Here is a 19,511-nt window from a genome sequence, read left to right on the forward strand (position 1 = left end):
TATGTGTTGAATGGACTCCAGGCCATTGTCAAAATAATTAAAATCAGGCCACTAAGACTAGAGAAGCAGTAGTCCAGCAAAGATTTTTTATTAGACTACTTGTTGGCTGAAAAAAGGTGAAGTTTATGGAAATTAAATCTATCCACTTGCGGTGTGACAATTGATGAGTATGGACAGGTAGTGAAGGAAAGACACATAGAATTGGTCCATGTTCCATTCCAGACCTCGTCTTCACCAATTATTACCTCTTGGTGATCTTGGTCTGGCAACAGCTGGTAGAAACAGGTTCTTTGGTTCCTGTTGATGATAGCTTTAAGGTAGAGTCATATTAGAACCACAAAGAGTCTTAAAGAACCATAGTTCTTTCTCTGGATGTAGGCGACATTTTCTATCATGAGCCATTAGGAATTGTCAATTCCTAAAGAGAAGAGCCAAGTCCATCACAGTTGATCATCACATAATCTTATTGTTGCTATATACAGTGTTCTCCTGGTTCTAGTCATTTTCCTTCACATCGATCATGTAAGACTTGCCAAGCTTTCCTGAAATCGTTCTGCTCATCATTTCTTAGAGAACACTAATATTCCAATACATTCAAATATGACAGTTTATTCAGCCATTCCCCACTGATGGGCATCCACTCAGTTTCCAGTTTCTGGCCATTACAAAAAGGGCTGCTACAAACATTTTGCACACATAGGTCTTTTTTTTTTTTTTTTTTTTTTTTTTTGGTGATCTCTTTGAAATACAGACCCAGTAGAGACAGACTGCTGGGTCAGAGTGTGCACTTTGATAGCCCTTTGGACATAGTTCCAAATTGCTCCCCAGAATGATTGGATCAGGTCACAACTCCACCAGCAGTGTTTTAGTTAGACGTGGCTTTTTGAAAGATCCTTTACTTTCTCATTCCTCTCTTTCCTTTGTAACACTGTTGTTCACCCTGAAAAGTTTTCAGTGCTAATTGAGAACATTTTTGGAAACTTCATTCCCATCATTTACCATCAAAATTGGTGTTAATTCTCAAGTATATCCTACTTGGGTGGGAGGGGGAAATCATCTGACTTTTAAACCACTTTTTATTTTCCCTGTTAGGTTCAATCTGAATTTGGAATATAGCCATCTTGGGAGTTTACATTTTATTGTTTTTAACTTAGAAAACCTTTAAGAATGAGAGCATTGAACTTGGGATTTGGGGAGGTAGGGGCCAACTTTCTGGATCTGTTGAGGGACGCAAGAATATAACTACACTCAGTTTCATCTTTGGTCTTTGGAAGAGAGACTAGGTGTGTTGCAAGTCTGCTTTTTCCTTGTATTTGTCCCTTTGGCTGGCTGGGGGCTGGGCACTGGCTTCCTTCACTAGTTGACTGGCCTATGCTGCTGGCATCCCCTGATCTTGCAGGGCACTTATCTTGGGGCATCTGGGGGAATAGTGAGCTATTTCTGCCTTTGTCTTCTTGCCCAGGAAACTTGTGATGGATGATTGCTGCACAAATTTGAGGGAAAGACCCTAAGGGCATTTCTCGGGGATAATTCTAAGGAGAAGATGGAGTGCCTCCGAAGGGTTTGGGAAGGGGGTTTTGTGGCTGGCTGATCATGCCTGTTCCCTCCCCCCAAGTCAGCTCCTGCTTGGAATCTTCCAGGGGGGCCTCAATGGTCATACAGTCCAAGTTGTCCATTTCTCTTTGGAGCGGGTGCCTAGGCCACTGGGCCTCTTTGTGACGTCCATCCCTTACTCTCCCAGTTCTGTCCCCTGGAGCATAACAGATCATGACTCACCTGGCTTCCACCTGAAAACTTTAGGTGCTGGTGTCATGATGACACTCCATTTTTTCCTTCCTCCCATCTCTTCTAGTTCTTCCAAATGATCCTCATATTCCCTAGTGTCCCCCACCTTTCCCTCTCCTTATACCTATTCCCAGCTAAACATTGATCTCCAGATGAGATCTGCCTGGGACAGAGGACAGCAGCACTGTCACCCATCTCTTCTTGAAAACTATGGAATTGGAGCCCCCTTGGAGAGAGAGAGCAAAGTGGGCGCTGGAGGCCATGGCTGACCCATTCGCTTTGGCCCACTTTCTTTGTTAACGTGCTATTAACATTGATAATGATCATCAGACAAAAATAGAAGGTCAAAGGAAGGACCTTAGAAGGAACCATTCATTTTTTCTTAAAGCATATATTAAATTTAACAGTAACAACTTAACAAGTATGATAGTTTGTATCTCTTTCTGGTTTTTTTCCCCTTCAAATTTAAGCATGGTGTTGAGTCTTTTCTCTTTCACTACAATCGTGAGCAGCTACTATGTAAGCTGTAGGGCTTGTGCTAAGCCCTAAGGATATAAAAAGAGACAAAGGCCAGTTCCTGCCTTCAAAGAGCTCACATTTTAATGGAGGACACCGTATGCAAATAGATACAAAGCAAGGTATAGAACGGTTCAGTAGCCATAGTGAACAGAAGAAAAGAACTAGACTTGAGGGGTTGGGGAAAGCTTTCTGTAGGAGGTGGGATTGTAAGAAGACTAGAAAGGGAGGAGAAGGGGTCAGGTTAGGAAGAACTTTGTATTTGTTCCTGTAATAGGGAGCCACTGCAGGTTATTGAGTGGGTGGTGGTGCAGTTAGACTTTAGAGGCTGTGTGGGATAGGAAGAGCCGCCAGGCAGGCCAAGCCCTCCCCTCCAGCAGCTGTTGCAACTGCCAGGTGGGAAGGGTCTGGGTCAGAGGAGAAATGCTACAAAGGTGAAGTCCACAGACCTTAGCAACATTTGGATATGGGGGATGGGAGATGAGGGAGAGTCCGGGATGACTTCTGTGTTGGGAGCCTGTGACCCCTAGAGCAGTGGGAGAGGAGAATGAATTCTGTTTCAGACTGGACAGTCCATTGCAGCTGTCTGAAAGGCCTTTGAAAGTCAGGAGAGGTAGATTTGTGATCTCGTTAGCCTAGAAATGATTGTTAAATCCATGGGAGCTGATGAGATCAAAAGGTGGAAGTAGCAGAGAAGGCCCAGGATAGGGCCTGGGGCACTCCTGGAGTTAGCTGGAGACCTGGATGAAGAACCAGCAAAAGAGGTAGAGAAAGAACAGCTATAGAGGAAGGAGGAAAACTGGGGGAGGAATGAGAGAGGTGTGCTAAGCATACATACACACACACACACACACATCAAGGAGGTAGAATTTAGAGAAACTCGGTCAGTACACAATTTTACCCTCTTTATATTCTTAAGCAAAATTAATCCAACCAAACAATGTCTGACATTGCACATCTTCTTGTGCACCTCCAGGCCATCACCTGTGTGCCAGAGCAGAGTGTCGAGCCTTGTTTGCCCCTTTGCCACATGCCTCGTAGCTCCTTGTGCTGCCCCCTCTGGTGCCAAGTGTCAGTACTTGAACACAGGCTTCTTCCTCTAGGCTTTAGATCCTGCAGCTGATACCATGAGCTCAGGCTTCTTCCCATTGCTGCCTGCCCTACTCTGGTCACTCTGCAGCTTCTCTTTGCCCTCCATAAGCTGGGGCTCGCGCCAGAGTGCGCTCCTCTCCAGCAGGTATGGTCTGACTGCCACCAGGCCCCAGGATCACATGGCTGCCTCATTGAGCTCAGAGGTCCTCTTTGGGCAGACTCTCACATTGTTGGGCCTCTGAAATGTGACTTGATCTCCTTGGCTACCACCATGTCCTAGCTTATCAGGATCTTTGGGATCCTTAGACTTGCATCCAGTGCTTTCTTTACTCCATCTACAGATCCTTGGGAAGCAGAGCCTGGTGGCACTGCATGGAGAGCCCCTTCTGTGGATTTGGCTGTTGAAACAGCTTCTGATGCCATCCAATTGTGTTGGTATTTAGTGCATTCTCTCCATAAGAATAGCTTGAGATTTTGGCAAATGTTTCTCTAGATGGTTTAAAAAACCAGACTTTCTAACCAAAGAGCCTTGTAAATAATAATTCCTTGCATTCTTCAAGCTCTTGAAGTTTATTAAGCATTTTGCTCATGTCACCCTGTTAAGCTTTATTAATAATGATCGTAATGAACATTTGTGTAGTGCCTGTGTATAGGGCATTGTGTTGAGAGCTTTGTAATTAGTATATCATTTGATCCTCACGACCCAGAGAGATAAGGGCTATTGTTACCATTCCAGTTTTCTAATTGTGGAAACTGAGTCAAGATGGGGTTAAATGACTTGCCCAGGATCCTACAGCTACTCTAAGTCTGAGGTTAGATTTGAACTCTGGAGTCTTCAGATTCAGTGCTTGATGCCCTCTATTATTCCCGAACTGACAAGTAGGATAAGCTGTATTCCTGTTTTGTAGGTGGCAAAACATCCAGAATTTTTTAAAAATTATTATTATAGCTTTTTATTGACAGAACATTTGCATGGATAATTTTTCAACATTGACCCTTGCAAATACTTCTGTTCCAATTTTTCCCTTCCCTCTCTCCACCCCCTCCCCTAGATGGCAGGCAGTCTCATACATGTTAAACATGTTAAAATATATCTTAAATACAATATACATGTACATATTTATACAGTTCTCTTGTTGCACAAGAAAAATTGATATCCAGAAGTTGTGACCTGCCTGGAGTCACCCTAGATCACCCACTCAGCAGGTGATTCCACACCTGCTGATTTTGCTCCTCCCTCTTGGTGATTCAGTCAAGGGATCGAGCATCAGGCAGTGGCCTCAGATTGGCTTGATGTGATGAGATGGGCCCAGGCCTGGCCAGGATCCTGCCTTCTGGGGCCTCATAAGCCACTGTATACGTAGACAAGGACCTGCAAGGGAGATCTGGGAAAGAATGACTGTTGTGTGCTCAGAGCTCCCCAGACCGGCTTCTCCCCTGAACCAAGGTCTTAGTTGGCTTATTAAGCGGGCCAATGGGAGAGGCAGGAAGACTTTTTTTTCTTCTTGCAGCTTCAGGGAAACATGCAGATCTGCTATCCTTGGACTTCCAAAAAAGGCTTTTAGGTTTGGAGGAGGGCTGTGCCTCCATTAGAGAAACAGGGTCCCAAGGGTTCTTATGAATAAGACTTCATTAGAGCCAAGATGAGAAGCTTGCTGGGAGAGGCCTGGGATTGACCCACCAAATGGGGCGGGAGGGACAATAGGAAGATGCTTCCCTGGAGGCAAGAATTTCTGTGATTTGTCTGTCACCTCTGGAAGCTCCCTGGCCACTATGGTCACTTTGGTAGCATCTGATAATACTGATGGCAAATAGGGATGTGGGGGTAGGGCAGGAGCTTGGCGACTTGAGGGATCTCAGCGTTTCTCTGTAATCTGCGAAGTGGACAGTTGAAAACTTGACTTTTCCGTTTTTCCTCCTCTAGTGGCATACCCGGATTGTGTGTAGGTGGGACATCAACAATGAGCTCTGTTGCAGTTTTGACCCAGGAGAGCTTTGCTGAGCACCGCAGTGGGCTGGCCCAGCAGCAGATTAAAGGTAACGAGGGGACCTTGTACACTAAGATCTCAGACATCTATTGCATTCATAATTTTCTGGCCTTAAAAGCTGTAAAACATTGTTGCATGTTCTATTGGGGCAGGGTGTTAGAAGAGCAACTTGGGACACATGTTCTGAGACTCACAGTACGATAAGTGGGTGGTTTGGTCTTGCAGAGTGTGCTTTGCATTGAAATAGTCATGTGGCTCTTTAGGTACCAAGCTCATGATTACTGAATCCCAGTTCTTACAACTTGTCTTGAGTTGTTTTTTTTAGTATTGGTGCAGTTTGTGTGTGGGAGTTTGGTCATTACTGTTTTTCTTGACAAAATAGACCCATTTTCAAGATGGCTGTATGGAGGATTGAGGTGCAGTTTCTGTATTTAAAGCAGGCGAAGCCATCTTGCACATCTAAGTGTCATCAAGCTCCAGGCCCTTCCTTTGACCTTGTGTGGAACTTGGCAGGAAGGGAAGGGCTATGTCAGAGTATCCATGCACCTCGAAGCATTCTGGAGGATGGACTATGATAAGGGAAGGGGAAGAAAGAAATGGACCTGGGTCTCAGGTCAAACAATTTTAGTCAGCATTTCTTATAAATTGAGTTTTATTGAACTTATTGTTTAGAGTTATCTTGATAGAAAGGGAAGAAGAAAACCAAAGCATCTTTTCCATGGTTTCTTTTTCACCTTAAAGCTAGATTGTGAATAAATGAGAACCGATGGGCTTGTAGTAGTTGTCACACACCCTCTGCCTTTTATTTTTGGATTGAAGTTCTCACATGCTGTTTCTTCACTTAGAACAATCCTGTAAGTCTTTTGTCTTTCTGCAGTTGCTGCTTTAAATTCGGAAGATGAAAGTGACCCTCCAACTTATAAAGATGCCTTCCCTCCACTTCCTGAAAAGTCTGCTTGTTTGGAAGCAGCTCAAGAGCCTGCTGGGGCCTGGGGCAATAAGATCCGACCTATTAAAGCCTCCATCATTACTCAGGTGGGAAATGACTCTGAGTGTACCTGGAAATGGGGTGGGTGTTTGAGGTGGGGGGTGGGGAGAAACATGGCAGGAGCTGCAGAGGAAGGGCTGTGTTTGGGGTGGACGTGAAACAAGCCTTTTAAGGGAGTGGCTAAAGAGTTATGTGGTAGAGAAGGTCCTGCTAATCTCCAGTGACGGGGAACTCATTTCTTTGAAAGGTTGTTAATTTAATTCGGAGTGGAGAGACCACTAGTAAATAGATTTTTCTGAAATTTAGCAAAAATATGCCTGCCTTCCTCTCTCCCTACCGAGTTCTTTTTAATTGATGCTGAAATTGTGCAGATACTTCCTTAGAGTAGTCAGTAAAGGGCCTGAAGGGGTGCTCCAATGGCTTCCTGAAATTGAGGCCGTGTCCCCCTTGTGGATGGCATGTCCCTGGGGTTCAGCTTGGACAGTGAGCTCTTGTGACTTGGTCTTCTAACCTTCCCTTGTGCCATGATTTGAGTAGGTGTTCCATGTGCCCCTGGAGGAGAGGAAGTACAAGGACATGAATCAGTTTGGGGAAGGGGAGCAAGCCAAGATCTGCCTTGAGATCATGCAGAGAACTGGTGCTCACCTGGAGTTATCCCTTGCCAAAGACCAAGGCCTCTCCATCATGGTCTCTGGAAAGCTGGAAGCAGTCATGAAGGCTCGGAAGGACATCGTTGCAAGGCTGCAGACACAGGTCAGTTCGAATTCTCCTTGACTCTTCTGGGCCTTAGGTGGTTTATTCTGTGCATCCCTGGGACAGTAAGCAGCTTAAGACCTGCTGAAGGGCAGCTTCCTGCAGAAAGATGAGTGTGTGGAGTCGAGTCTGTCCCATGATGACTTTACCTCCTGGGGAAAGGCACCTAAGGGATCATAGCTCCTCCTGAGTGCCCGGGGGCTGCTACTCTTTGCCTTTGTGTGAACTAAATTCCTGTCTTATATTGATTCATTCCTTTAGAGTGTGAACCATTGCCTTCCTGCAGCTCCATGCTTCCATGTGGAAAGCAAGAGCTTCTGTCGTAGGTCCTCTAAAGCCTTTAATGTGCTGGGACCCTGTCTTCCCAGAGTCAGGATAATCAAAAGTCTTTATTCTTGGTCTTTTGCAGTCAGGGCATTAAATCTAGCAATCTCCACACCTCCTTCCTCCCTCTCTACCTCCTGGAGAATGCTTCAATTTCCTCCTCCTACTCCACCCACTCATGTCACTTCCTCTTCTTTGTCCACATCCACCAATCCAGGCGGCACAGAACAGTTGGGGAGGGTCATCCTTCAAACATGTTGATAGAGAATTGTCCAATTGGCAATTAGTCTCACATGCTCCATTATCCAAATGCATTTACTCAGTTCTAGCCCTTTACATTAATGGACCATCTTTTGTATTTTGGAAAGGTCCTTGACTCAGTGACAGGTGCCCAGCCCTTGGGTTACAGGGTTGGGACAGTTTCTTAACTTGACTCCCATAATTCCAAGTTGTTTTTCAGTAGACTTTGATCATTCATAACTGCAACACTGTGTAATGTGACTGTCTTAAATGAAGCCCCTTCAGCATGGATGATTTTCATTCATTATTGGTAATTTGCTGCATGTTACATAAAAAGCCCCAAATTGTTTTGATTTGCATTTCTCTTATTGATTTGGAGCAATCTTTTGTGGTTCACTAGAATGGTTTTGGGAACTGTTTATTCAGACATGATTGGTTTTCAGAAGAAATTCAGGCTATCAGCAGTCATGTGAAGGATTGCTCCAAATCACTAATGAAAAGAGAAATGAATTTGCCAGAAGGTCACTGACAAGTCCCCAAAACACAAAATCCTGACGACAAGCCACAGACGTCCCTGCCCCTTTCAAGATGATGAGTCTAGCATGAGTTAGACACTCTTTCCTGGACACTGATAACCTAAGAAATGCTCATTTTCAGAAGTGGTGACATTTGTCCTTCATGTTGAGCACTTGTTTGTTGAATGAGTTGTCTTCCAGATGAGCTGCTTGTACGGGGAAGGAGAGTATCTTGAGTTGTCCTTTACATCCCTCTTTTCTTCGGTTGCAGGCTTCAGCAACAGTGGCCATTCCCAAAGAACATCATCGCTTTGTCATTGGCAAGAATGGTGAGAAACTTCAGGACTTAGAGCTCAAAACTGCAACTAAGATTCAGATTCCTCGCCCAGAGGATCCCAGCAACCAGATTAAGATCACTGGCACCAAGGAGGGCATCGAGAAAGCCCGGCACGAAGTCCTGCTGATCTCAGCTGAGCAGGTGAGGGACAGAAGCTGATGGTAGTGGTAGGTCTTTCCCTGAAAGGAGATTAGGATCCCACCTGCTATTGAGAGTACAGTATTGTTGTGAAATTTAATACTAACATTTTTTATGTATTCCAAAAATATTTAATCTGAAATGTTGATCTTTTCCTCTTTTTCCTTAATTTTCTGTTAGATTTATTCAAAATGGCAAGACGGATATTGAAGTCTCCTTTCAGTGTCATTTACTATGTGACTTAATGTTTTCTTTATGAATTTGGATGCTAAGGCATTTGGAACATCAAAGTTTTATTTCAGATTTTGTTGTCAATGGTTCCTTTCTCTGTGACATCTTTTCCCTTTTTATTTTTTGAATTTTGAATTTTTTACTTTATCACATATCATGGTGACACTTCTGTTTAATATGTATTTCCAGTTTTATTTTGTCTTTTCATTGTTTTTCTCATAAATCATAAATTGTGACATTTTATTTTCCTACCCAGTCTCTTTTGTTTTGTTGGATTGTTTAGTCCATTCACATTTAAAGTGATGATTGTTAGGTTTGTATTCTTCTCCATTCATCTCTGATCTTGGGGTGTTTTGTTTTGTTTTTTTTTCCAAGTAAAGATTTTTTTTTTCTCTTTTCTGCTATAACAGTTTTGTCTCTTTCAATTACTTTAGCTTAAAATCTTTTTTTTTTTTTTTTTTTTTTTTTAAAGTGGCTAAATTCCCACTGACTCTTCCCCTTATTGCTGATCTGTTACTTGCTTTTTTCCCTTTAAAATTTTTAGCTAATTGGTTCCTTTTTCTTTTCTGTTATTATCAGGTTATTTAATTCCTGTCTTTCCTCTCTCCTTCAATTAAGTAGATTCCTCTTTGTTTGTCCTGTTTATTAACTTTTAAAAAAAATTGCACCCTTTTCCAAAGAGTGTTTCTTTCATTTTCTTCATTATCTGTCTTCTCTTTCTCTCTACTCTAGGCCCTTATTCTCTAGTTTATGATCCCTGTAATTATCTAGTATATTTTATTTTCTTGGTATAGAATCAGAACTTTAGTCTGTTCTGGGCTGTCCCCTTTAGGTAGATTCTGTCCCTGTTTTGTGGAACTTGCCTCAAGGTGTCCCCCTTTCCCCTATGCCCCACCTCCTGAGTGGTGACTAAGGCCTTCCTTCATCCACCCCACTCTCAAGTCCTTGATCTGTACTCTCCCTTTGTTACTTTTCTCCATTTGCCTCAGAATCCCTTCCCCTTTCAGCTTCATTTTCCCAAGAGAGGCCCAATGGTCTGGGATTTGATGCTGCTGTTCAAGTGCCAAATCTCCCAGACTGCACCCAAACCCAGGTCCTCGTCTTCTTTCACAGAACATCTCTCTTTACCCATAGAAGCATTCCTGGGTGTACCCCTCTTCCACCCCTACTTTCCCCCTCCTTTCTCCCATACCCACCTTCTCTCCCCTTTGTCACCCACTGATCTAATAAGTTTGCCTTCTGAGACCATCCCTTCATTGCTTCCCTTTACTTTTAACAGACACATTCCCCCCGATTTCCTGCATGTACTCTCCCATTTTGTAATGGAGTCCCACAAAAAGTGTTAATTGATCTGTAGCCAAGTTCTGTCCGCACTGCCCTAATCCCATCTGGAGGCGGTCTGTTCATTCTCCCCATTGGCATTTCATTGTCCAGATTCAGAAGGACAGCTTGCTTCCATTGGTTCCTGCCTGCTCTGTGGCACTGACCTGTCCTGGTGCCCACCCCTGAGTCTGGAATGGACGATGCACCTGTTTTTCTTAAGTCTTGGGTTTTGCTTCTCTTTTCTGATACCCTTCATTTCTGTATGTTTGCCTTTCTATTCATTGTGCTCTCCGTTCTTGAGACTTGCTATTGCAGTCCCCGTCTTTCTCTCTTGCGCATTATTTTTGCTGTGTGGACTTTAACTTCTCTCAAGGATTCCTCTTTGAAAGCTCTTGGGCAAAAGCGTGTTCCACGGGGTTCTCGTCTAGAACACTGGCCCTTTGGCCTTTGTTTTCTAATATTTGTTCACAGTTCCTTGCACTCATTTACTGGATCTGGCCGCCCTGCTTCCTTCAGCTGTTCATATTTTCCTTGTTGGTTGACCTGCTTCTGTTCCATTGTTTTCTTCTTCCTGGAACCTTTGCTCATTTGTCTTTCCCTGTATTTTTTCCTCTTCTTTATACACAATGATGGTGGTTCTTGGGGCTGGATTACAGTGCATGTCAACCTTTTTCCATGCTGGGCAGTTCATGGTTCGGTAGCCAAGGGCTGTGCCCCCAGGTGGCTTTTTGGGACCAGAATTGGCCCTGCTGCGAGGTGGTGCTCTTCTTTTGGGCTTGAGGAAGCTCTGCAGATTCTGGCACAGCATGCTTATGTGCTGCTGGAATGAAGTGAATCTATAGCTTGGGTGTCCAACATTGTGTGGCCATGTGGCTTTGAGCTCTCTTAGAACCCAGACACGTGTCCTGCCCCTTTCCCTCTCTTCCTCCATAGTCCTGCAGAGATCCTTTGCAGCACAGAATGATGCTGTAGTGCTCCTGGCAAACTTCCAGAGTCTGGAGCACAAGAAAGTGGGAGGAGGCTCAGAGTGAGGGGCTGAGGTGGCTTCCTTCTAGGAGCGTGCTCATGATAGGCACCAGTAAATAGCATTCATTTTCTTAATCTTTGGTTTTAACAGAGCAGAGAGGTTGTTGGGATGGGGGGAAATGGTACTCATCTGCCAAAGCGTGTTGGCCAGTGACCTGGAGATTGAGTGCTGCTGTTTCAGCCCTGTCAGGGGCTTTGAGAATGTGTGTGTGTGTGTGTGTGTGTGTGTGTGTGTGTGTGTGTGTGTGTGTGTGTGTGTGTACATTGTGAGTACATGCATGCAGGTAAAACGGCCTGTGTGTGCATGCTTAATCGTGCCTGTTGTTTTCCCCAGGACAAGCGTGCAGTAGAGAGGCTCGACGTGGAGAAGGTATTCCACCCTTTCATCGCAGGACCCTACAACAAGCTGGTGGGTGAGATCATGCAGGAGACAGGCACTCGTATCAACATCCCGCCGCCTAGTGTGAACCGTACTGAGATTGTTTTCACTGGAGAGAAGGAGCAGCTGGCACAGGCTGTGGCCCGCATAAAGAAGATATATGAGGAGAAGGTGAGTGAGGTGGCAGGCTGACGAGGGGTAGGAAGAGAGAAGTGGGGACTCCTTTTGACCCCCAACCTTTGCCCTGAAGAGCTTCACAAAGCTCTTGTTTCCTTGATGACATGAAGGGACAAGGTGGAGAGCAAGGGGCATTTTAGGAAGTGAAGACCATATATGGGCTTGGACTGGAGCAGAGTGATGACCCCCTGCAGAGAGTGCAGGGGTAAAATCCAAGGACTTGGCAGGGGGGAGTGTTTTCTCTACGTCCTATTACGACCCTGAGATCAGCTCTCCTAGAAATGGGTTGCTGTGGCCACAGGGAGATTTAAGAAGTCACATGGCTTTCAAGGGATTTGGTTGCCGATTATTTTGTTCACCATGGCCTCGGTTCAGGATTAGCCTTTAGTCCATGTTGGGGGTCTAAGACTTGTTTCCCAAGTATTGGGAGTATGGGGAGAGTTGTCAGACCCCATCCTAGGAGCTTGCTCTCATTATGCCATGTCCCCGTGACCCCCGCCTGCTCTGCTCTTCCCCAGAAAAAGAAGACCACCACCATTGCAGTGGAGGTGAAGAAGTCTCAACACAAGTACGTAATCGGGCCCAAAGGCAATTCCCTCCAGGAGATTCTGGAGAGAACTGGAGTGTCGGTCGAGATCCCACCCACAGACAGCAGCTCGGAGACTGTGATCCTCCGCGGCGAGCCTGAGAAGTTAGGGCAGGCGCTAACTGAAGTCTATGCTAAGGCCAACAGCTTCACAGTCTCCTCTGTCTCTGCTCCATCTTGGCTTCACCGTTTTATCATAGGCAAGAAAGGGCAGAACCTGGCCAAAATCACTCAGCAGATGCCAAAGGTGGGACACAAATTCATTCATTTTTCCAGATATTCCCTTAGTGGCAGGGTGGGGGGGTAATTCAGGTAAAGCCATGTCTCCACTCCTGCTCCTTTCTGCCCTCTGACAAGCATTGCTGCATCGCCCTGTGAACTTTAGAGACTTTCTTGGGGAAGGAGGGGCTGCAGGTGACTTGGCAGGGCTGAGTCACAGACCTCAATAGTACCTTTGAGGAACCATTTTCTTGGGCCTAGGGCGCAAGATGACACCAGACCATCTCTGTGACTTGCCACGTGGCATCTTCCTGCCCCTCTCCTCAGACTGGGTGTCCCCCCATCCCTAGCCTTCATGGTGTAAATGCCCACCACTGCACTTGGCAAGCCTGTGGTGATGGCTTTATGTGGATTGGCCAACGTGTATGAGGTGTGTGTTGGCTGTTGAGTCAGTGAGTGCAGCAATAGCATGGCCAGAGCCAAAGAAGCTCACTAGAACTGTATCGTGAAAGATGGGAGCTTTGTGGGGATTCAGGCCTCGATTGTTCTCTGTACTCCTGGCCCAAAGGAAGCCCAAAGCTTTGAGGATTTGATTAGGTCTCCATTAACTTGGTTGAGCAGTATGGTGTACACTGGGAACCCTCGGATCTAGGCTGCCATCAAGGCTGTTATAATTTGATTTTAGAAAATAGTTTCTTTCTGTCCAAAAGGGTTCACTTGCCAAAGAAATTCAAGGTCTGAGAATCCTTTTAATTTAGAATTTCCCGGGAGGTGATGTTTGTCTCCATTTCTTGGCTTGAGCCCCAATTTATATACAGTATTCAGGGGATGTGCACCTTGGATTTCCTTCCCAGCCTTTTACCTCATGCTTAATGTTTGATAGTTTTGTGACTAAGCAGTTTTTAGGCAAGCTAAGAGCCATGCGCTCAGCTTTCCTTCTGGTTGCTCCAGTCTGCTCTTGGTGGTCTTGATCCCTCTAGCTTTGTGGATCACATCCTCTGAGAGGATTGGCCATCCTAAAGACACTGAGAAATGGCCAGGGGCTTTGGAGTCAGACAATCTGAGGGATTCTCCCAGCTCTGCACCAGGCACTATGCTGAGGATCAGGGAGACAAGGAGATGGAATTTCCTACCCTCACAGAGTCCTAATGGAGTCCCCGTGCCTTTCTCTCTATGGAGAAAAATTTGGCCTAGAGGAGGATGTCCCAGTTCCATTTTTGCTCTGACACTGTAATTCATGTTTGTTGTCCCAAGTGTCATGGGAATGAATCTGTGACTCAGTATTTGTAGAAATAAGGAGTGGGTGTGGGGAGGGTACTTTCCCCCTTAGGCACAGCCCTTGTGGTTACCTGGGAACCACAGCTCTTTAGCTGGTTGATAAGATTGTGATTAAAAGTTGAGATGGGTGCTGCGAATGGGCATTGACTTCTGTTTTTTTGGGGGGGTTGCAGGTTCACATAGAATTTACTGAAGGAGAGGATAAGATCACACTGGAAGGACCCACCGAGGATGTCAATGTGGCTCAAGAACAGATCGAGGTCATGGTCAAGGATCTGGTGAGTCTGTAAAGTTTAAACACTTGAGTCTGTGCCTGGAGGGCTTCTTGATAATGGGAGAAAAGAGAGGAAGGAACATTTCAGATTATCAACTTTAAACTGTCTCTGAAGCCTGGTGATTAAATAAAAATACAGTATGCACCTCAGAGTCTTAAGATAAGCTTTTTACTTTGACAAAGTAGGAACAAATGAATTCTGGAACTATGGGGGAAAAAACCCCCAGCCTCTAATGGTGCTTTCTTTAGGTGTATCTCAATGAAGTTCTGCTGTCTTTGCTGCCTCTTGCCTTTTAGTTTGCCTTTTTTCTTGTCCTTTCTTCAAATTCTTCCTGATTGTGGGGAGTGAACCGTCCTGTTTTGATTCATTGCTTCTATCACCACATCTTCTCCATGAGCCACTTTGTGGCTCTATAAATCACCAAGAACATCTTTTTCTGCACCTACTGTCATAGTACAGTATGGCTAATGGTCACTCAGCCTTTGCTTGAAACCTCCCTGAAGGCCAGCCTGGATTTATGAACATCTTCTACGTACCACTTTGGGGTGGCTTTCCTTAGTAGCGAGATAGAATTGGCCTTTTGCTGATGTAAATGTAAATCTAAATTCTCCTAGTTCTTTTCCTTCCTTCAAACCTAGTCTTATCCTTCCCCCAATCATCTCTTCTCCAGTTTCCATGCTATGAACTCGGAATCTTCCACCATTTTTTTTCGTCTCACACTGTAGCTTTCATTATATATCATCCAGAACTAAATATCACATACCTATTGCTCTCTGGCCAAGGCAGAATACACCAGTGTTATGACCTCTCCTTTGAAGTGTTATTTTAGCTATGCTTTCCCCATTTGGGACTTGAGAAATTAAATTTTTGAGCCCTAGCATAAGATCAATCGGTTCACATCAATCACATTAGATGTGGCCTGAAATTTTAGCCTGTTGAAAGCTTGTTGTGTATTAGGATTCTGTCATTCATTGTTGACTCTTCTCAGCTTTGTGTCACTTTCAGAGACATGAGGACGCTCTCTGTGCCTTTATCCAGATCATCTACACAAAATATCAGCCCAGGTCCAAGTGTTGTTTCATTGGTGACAGCTCTTCTTGGAGTCAGGGCCGGTTCCACCAGCTCTTCTGTCCTGTAGCTTGCTTCTCTCCCTCACTATCTTCTACAAAAACAATAAGTGATACTTTACTACTTTGCTCAAGTCCAAGTTAATTAAATTTACCAGCTTCCCTTGATCTGTGTTTAGTAACCATGTGGTTGACCTGGAATTGCTGACTTTTAATGCCTTTTATCTTGATTTTTTTGTGTGTGTGTACAGAGAAGTCTCATTTAAAATTATCACTTGAACATAAAAAGTCTTAACCATGGAATTACTGGATCAGATATACTTTTTCTTTTAAAGATGTTAATATTTTGTTTTTCTCCAATTATATGTAAAAACAAATTTTAATTAATCCCTCTCTCCCTTACCCTACTCATTGAGAAAGTAAGCAATTTTATATAGACTATACATGTATAGGTATGCAAAACATTTCCATGGTAGTCATCTTGTGAAAGAAAACATCTCTCTCTCCCCCCCCAAAAAAAAAAAAAATTCCTCCAAGGAAAATAAAGAAAAAGTATGCTTTGATGTGCATTCAGACTCCCATCAGTTCTTTTCTCTGAAAATGAATAACATTTTCATCTTCAGAATTGTCTTGGTTGCTGCAAATAAGCAATACAATTGATTATCATAAGATATTGTTACTATATACATACAGTGTTCTCCTGATTCTGCTCATTTTACTTTGCATCAGTTCATGGAAATCTTTCCAGGTTTTTCTGAGAGCATTCACAATAGTATTCCCTCCCAATCATATACAACTTTTTCAGCCACTCTGCAATTGATGAGTATTGCCTCAGTTTCCAATTCTTTACCATCACTGAAACAATTATTATAAAAATTTTTGTACATATATGTCCTTTTCCTTGTTTTATTTTTAAATGTCTTTTGAGATACAAAGACGTGGTATTGCTTGATACAAGACTGTATGGTTTTCTAGTCCTTTGAGCATACTTCCAAATTATTCTTCAGAATTGTTATTTTATTTTTTTGTCTATTAGCCAATCTAATGGGTGTGAATTATTTTAATTTATTTTTCTCTAAACAATAGTGATTTAAAGCTTTTTTTAATGACTTGGCTTTAATTTCTTTTGAAAATTGCCTGTTCTTCCTTTGACCATGTATCAATTGAGGAATGGCTTTTATTTTTATAAATCTGATTTTGTTCTCTATATATTTGAGGTTTTTATCCGTGAAACTTAATGTAAATTTTTTTTTTTATGTTTATCCTATTCTCTTTCATCTTCACCATCTTCAAAGGTGTTTTTGCTTCTGTTACTTTCCTAATTCACTCTCTCTTCCCCTTCTAATTTCCTGTAGAGAAAGAGATTTCAATACCCAATTGAATGCATAGGTTAATCTTTTTGAGCCAGTTTCAATGAAAGTAAGGTTCTTGGACTCACCCCCACCTCCCTCATCTTTCCCTCCACTGTAAAAGTTCTTTTGCACTTTTATATCAGATATTTTATCTGTCCCTTTGTCCTTCTCACAGTACATCCCTCTTATTTCTTAGCATGATTATCTAAAGAAAATAAAAATTATCATATCCATGTACTTGTTAAAGCCAACATCTTCACCTAGCATTTAAACTCACATAGCAAAAACAGTGAGGGATTTGTCCCTGGAGAAGGCCACAAGGGAGTTCTAGAGGACATGATTCCAGAGGGCCCCAAATTGGGCCAGAAGAGTTGTGGGTGGGCTATGGGAAGGTGGCAAGACCTTCATTGTCTGGGACCTGCTATTGGTGTTCTTGATTCCTTTGGTGTTTAATTATGCATACTTCTCCTCACAGATTAACCGGATGGATTATGTTGAGATCAATATTGACCACAAGTTTCACAGACATCTGATTGGAAAGAACGGTGCCAACAGTGAGTTTAAGAAGCTGTTGTTTCTCTGTGTGTCTCTGTCTCTGTTTTCTTTGAAATGTGGTAGTACCCGATGTGCTTTCTCAAGGTCTCCTTGGAATGTGAGGGCATCATAAATGGCTTTCTTTAGAATCAGCCTTATAAATGTGTGGAACAGCCCTAACTTTGCCTTGGCTTTAGTTGAGAGGCAAGAAAATGGCGAACTGCACCACTGGTGACCTTCCTTTTTGTGACCTTCCACACGGGGTGGTAGGCATCAATTATTGAATGGTTCTTATAGGTTCATAAGGTATTCTAACTGGAGATAATAGAAAAGCCTCTCAAACTCTCCTTGTAGTCTTGTTTCTTGTCTGGTTTCTTGATCCCCCTGTAATTTTGACAGTTGTGGTTATAATTGAAGGAAGAAATAGTGCTTCCCTGGGAAGAAGTCAATTTTCTAAGTCAGGAGATCTTACCCCCTTTTTGTGTCCTGGACTGAGTTGGTCAGTCAGTAAAATAAAGTTCATAGCCTTCACATTGTATTTCCCAGTACAATTAATAAATAAAAATTAAACAAATTCATGGAGCCCAAGTGCCCCTGCTTTAGAAGACTCTCCTCTGGCCCATTATCATGTCTTGGGGGTGACAGATGTGCATCCTGAAAGTGTTAAGCCTTGGAACTGTTTGAATTAGAAGTTGTGCACCTCCTTGCTGAAGGATGTCCTACCAGGGCCCTTGTACCATAAGGACTTTGAATGTTGTGCACCTCCTTGCTGAAGGATGTCCTACCAGTGCCCTTGTACCATAAGGACTTTGAATGTCCTGAGGGGCATTGTTTCTCTCTCCCAAATAAAGCTTTTCACAGTATCCTCCCAGAGAGAGACGGACAGATAGACGCATGTGCAGAAGAGATGCCCTAGACAACAGTCACTGAGTTTTAGAAAAGGAGCTGGTTAAAGACGTTCTGACTCAGGGTGGCTTACATTTGTTGAAGGTCTCAATTACTATAATCGAAGGGAAACCACTGTGTTGTTCTTGGTCAGTGCTATGGAAGGAAGTTGTTCTTGTTGGAGGCAGTGGTGCTGCTTAATTACTGAATTCATGTCTCTTGCCTACCTCACACATGTTTTTGAGGAATGGAATTACTACCATTTTGCAGCACATAATGTTCAAAGTGGATATCATGAATTCATGTTTGCACTTTACTTTTATTTATTCTCAGAAAAGGAGGACAGACACTTGCCTGTTTGGGGTTGGGTGTGGGAGAATCATCTGCCCTGGGAATTATAATCATTTCTTTTAGTGATGGTGTGGTTTGTTTGTTTGCCCTGCAGTAAATAGAATAAAAGATCAGTACAAGGTTTCTGTGAGAATCCCTCCTGATAATGAAAAAAGCAACTTGATCCGAATTGAGGGGGACCCTCAGGGCGTCCAACAGGCCAAGAAAGAGCTGCTGGAACTCGCATCCCGGATGGTGAGCCTGAAGGCTTTGTGCCGTGTATTGTTGGACTTGGTAACCTCTGGATGTCCATTAGTCCCTCCCTAAAGGAGCCCATCACCTTAAGAGACATACTTGGGCACCTTATGTCTGTGCATCTCAAGGGGCCTTTGGGTAATAATTAAAGCCCCTGAATTTTGCACTTAAGGAAGCTCTATGGGGAGGAGGAGAAACTTTTGAGAGAAGAATGCTTCTTATATCCTTCCTATGGCTGCTCCGCCCAAACATGGGGCTCTCTTGTAAAAAGCAAGGTGGGGACCTAGAAGACCTAAAGATACATTTTGAGGTGTGGTCAGCAGAGGGTCTGTCCATGCCCGGGCTTTGTTCCAAGACAGAGCTCTGTGGAGGAAAAGGGAAATCTCTAAAGGAAGACCTTTTGAAAAGATCGGTTTGAAAGGTAGTAAGTGACTGGCTGCCCAATGGCCCAAAGTACTGACTTTATCATGGGTGAGGAGGGGGGAATCCCTCCTCTGGAGCCCGAGACTGGCCTCCCAGCTTTCTGAACATTGTTCCCAGATCTTGAACTGAATGACCTGGGGAAGCTTTTGCCCGTTTGATTTTTGGTTTATCTGTATGATTTAAAGAATCAATGATTCTGAACCCCTCTATCCCCTGGTGAGCTTAGGTAATATTTGTATTTGTAGGAAAATGAACGTACCAAGGACTTAATCATTGAGCAGAGATTTCACCGAACAATCATTGGGCAGAAAGGTGAACGAATCCGTGAAATTCGTGATAAATTCCCAGAGGTGAGATTTCGTGGGGCTCCGTTTGGCAGTAGTGTCTCTAATGTGGTGACGTCTCTGATTGGCTTGGGAGGTTCTGCTGACCCTGGGCGGAGAAAGGCTCCTGGATCCCATGGGCCTCCCTGCCAAACTGACTTGGTATGATCTC

General features: G+C 43.8%; 1 protein-coding gene across 4 annotated transcripts in view; it reads left to right on the forward strand.

Moving 5' to 3' along the window:
* Positions 1–19,511, forward strand: part of HDLBP (high density lipoprotein binding protein) — a 77,466-nt gene that overhangs the window by 40,378 nt on the left and 17,577 nt on the right. For all 4 annotated transcript variants that reach the window (XM_074297961.1, XM_074297962.1, XM_074297959.1 and 1 more), the window contains 10 exons: positions 5,318–5,430; positions 6,259–6,416; positions 6,907–7,122; positions 8,473–8,679; positions 11,591–11,806; positions 12,331–12,645; positions 14,069–14,173; positions 17,065–17,143; positions 18,454–18,593; positions 19,262–19,366. In XM_074297961.1, coding sequence (XP_074154062.1) covers positions 5,355–5,430; positions 6,259–6,416; positions 6,907–7,122; positions 8,473–8,679; positions 11,591–11,806; positions 12,331–12,645; positions 14,069–14,173; positions 17,065–17,143; positions 18,454–18,593; positions 19,262–19,366 — 1,617 coding nt within the window. In that variant the 5' untranslated portion in view covers positions 5,318–5,354. The remainder of the gene's footprint in view (positions 1–5,317; positions 5,431–6,258; positions 6,417–6,906; positions 7,123–8,472; positions 8,680–11,590; positions 11,807–12,330; positions 12,646–14,068; positions 14,174–17,064; positions 17,144–18,453; positions 18,594–19,261; positions 19,367–19,511) is intronic.

Source organism: Sminthopsis crassicaudata, chromosome 3, assembly GCF_048593235.1.
Source record: "Sminthopsis crassicaudata isolate SCR6 chromosome 3, ASM4859323v1, whole genome shotgun sequence".
In the NCBI taxonomy this organism is placed as follows: domain Eukaryota; kingdom Metazoa; phylum Chordata; class Mammalia; order Dasyuromorphia; family Dasyuridae; genus Sminthopsis; species Sminthopsis crassicaudata.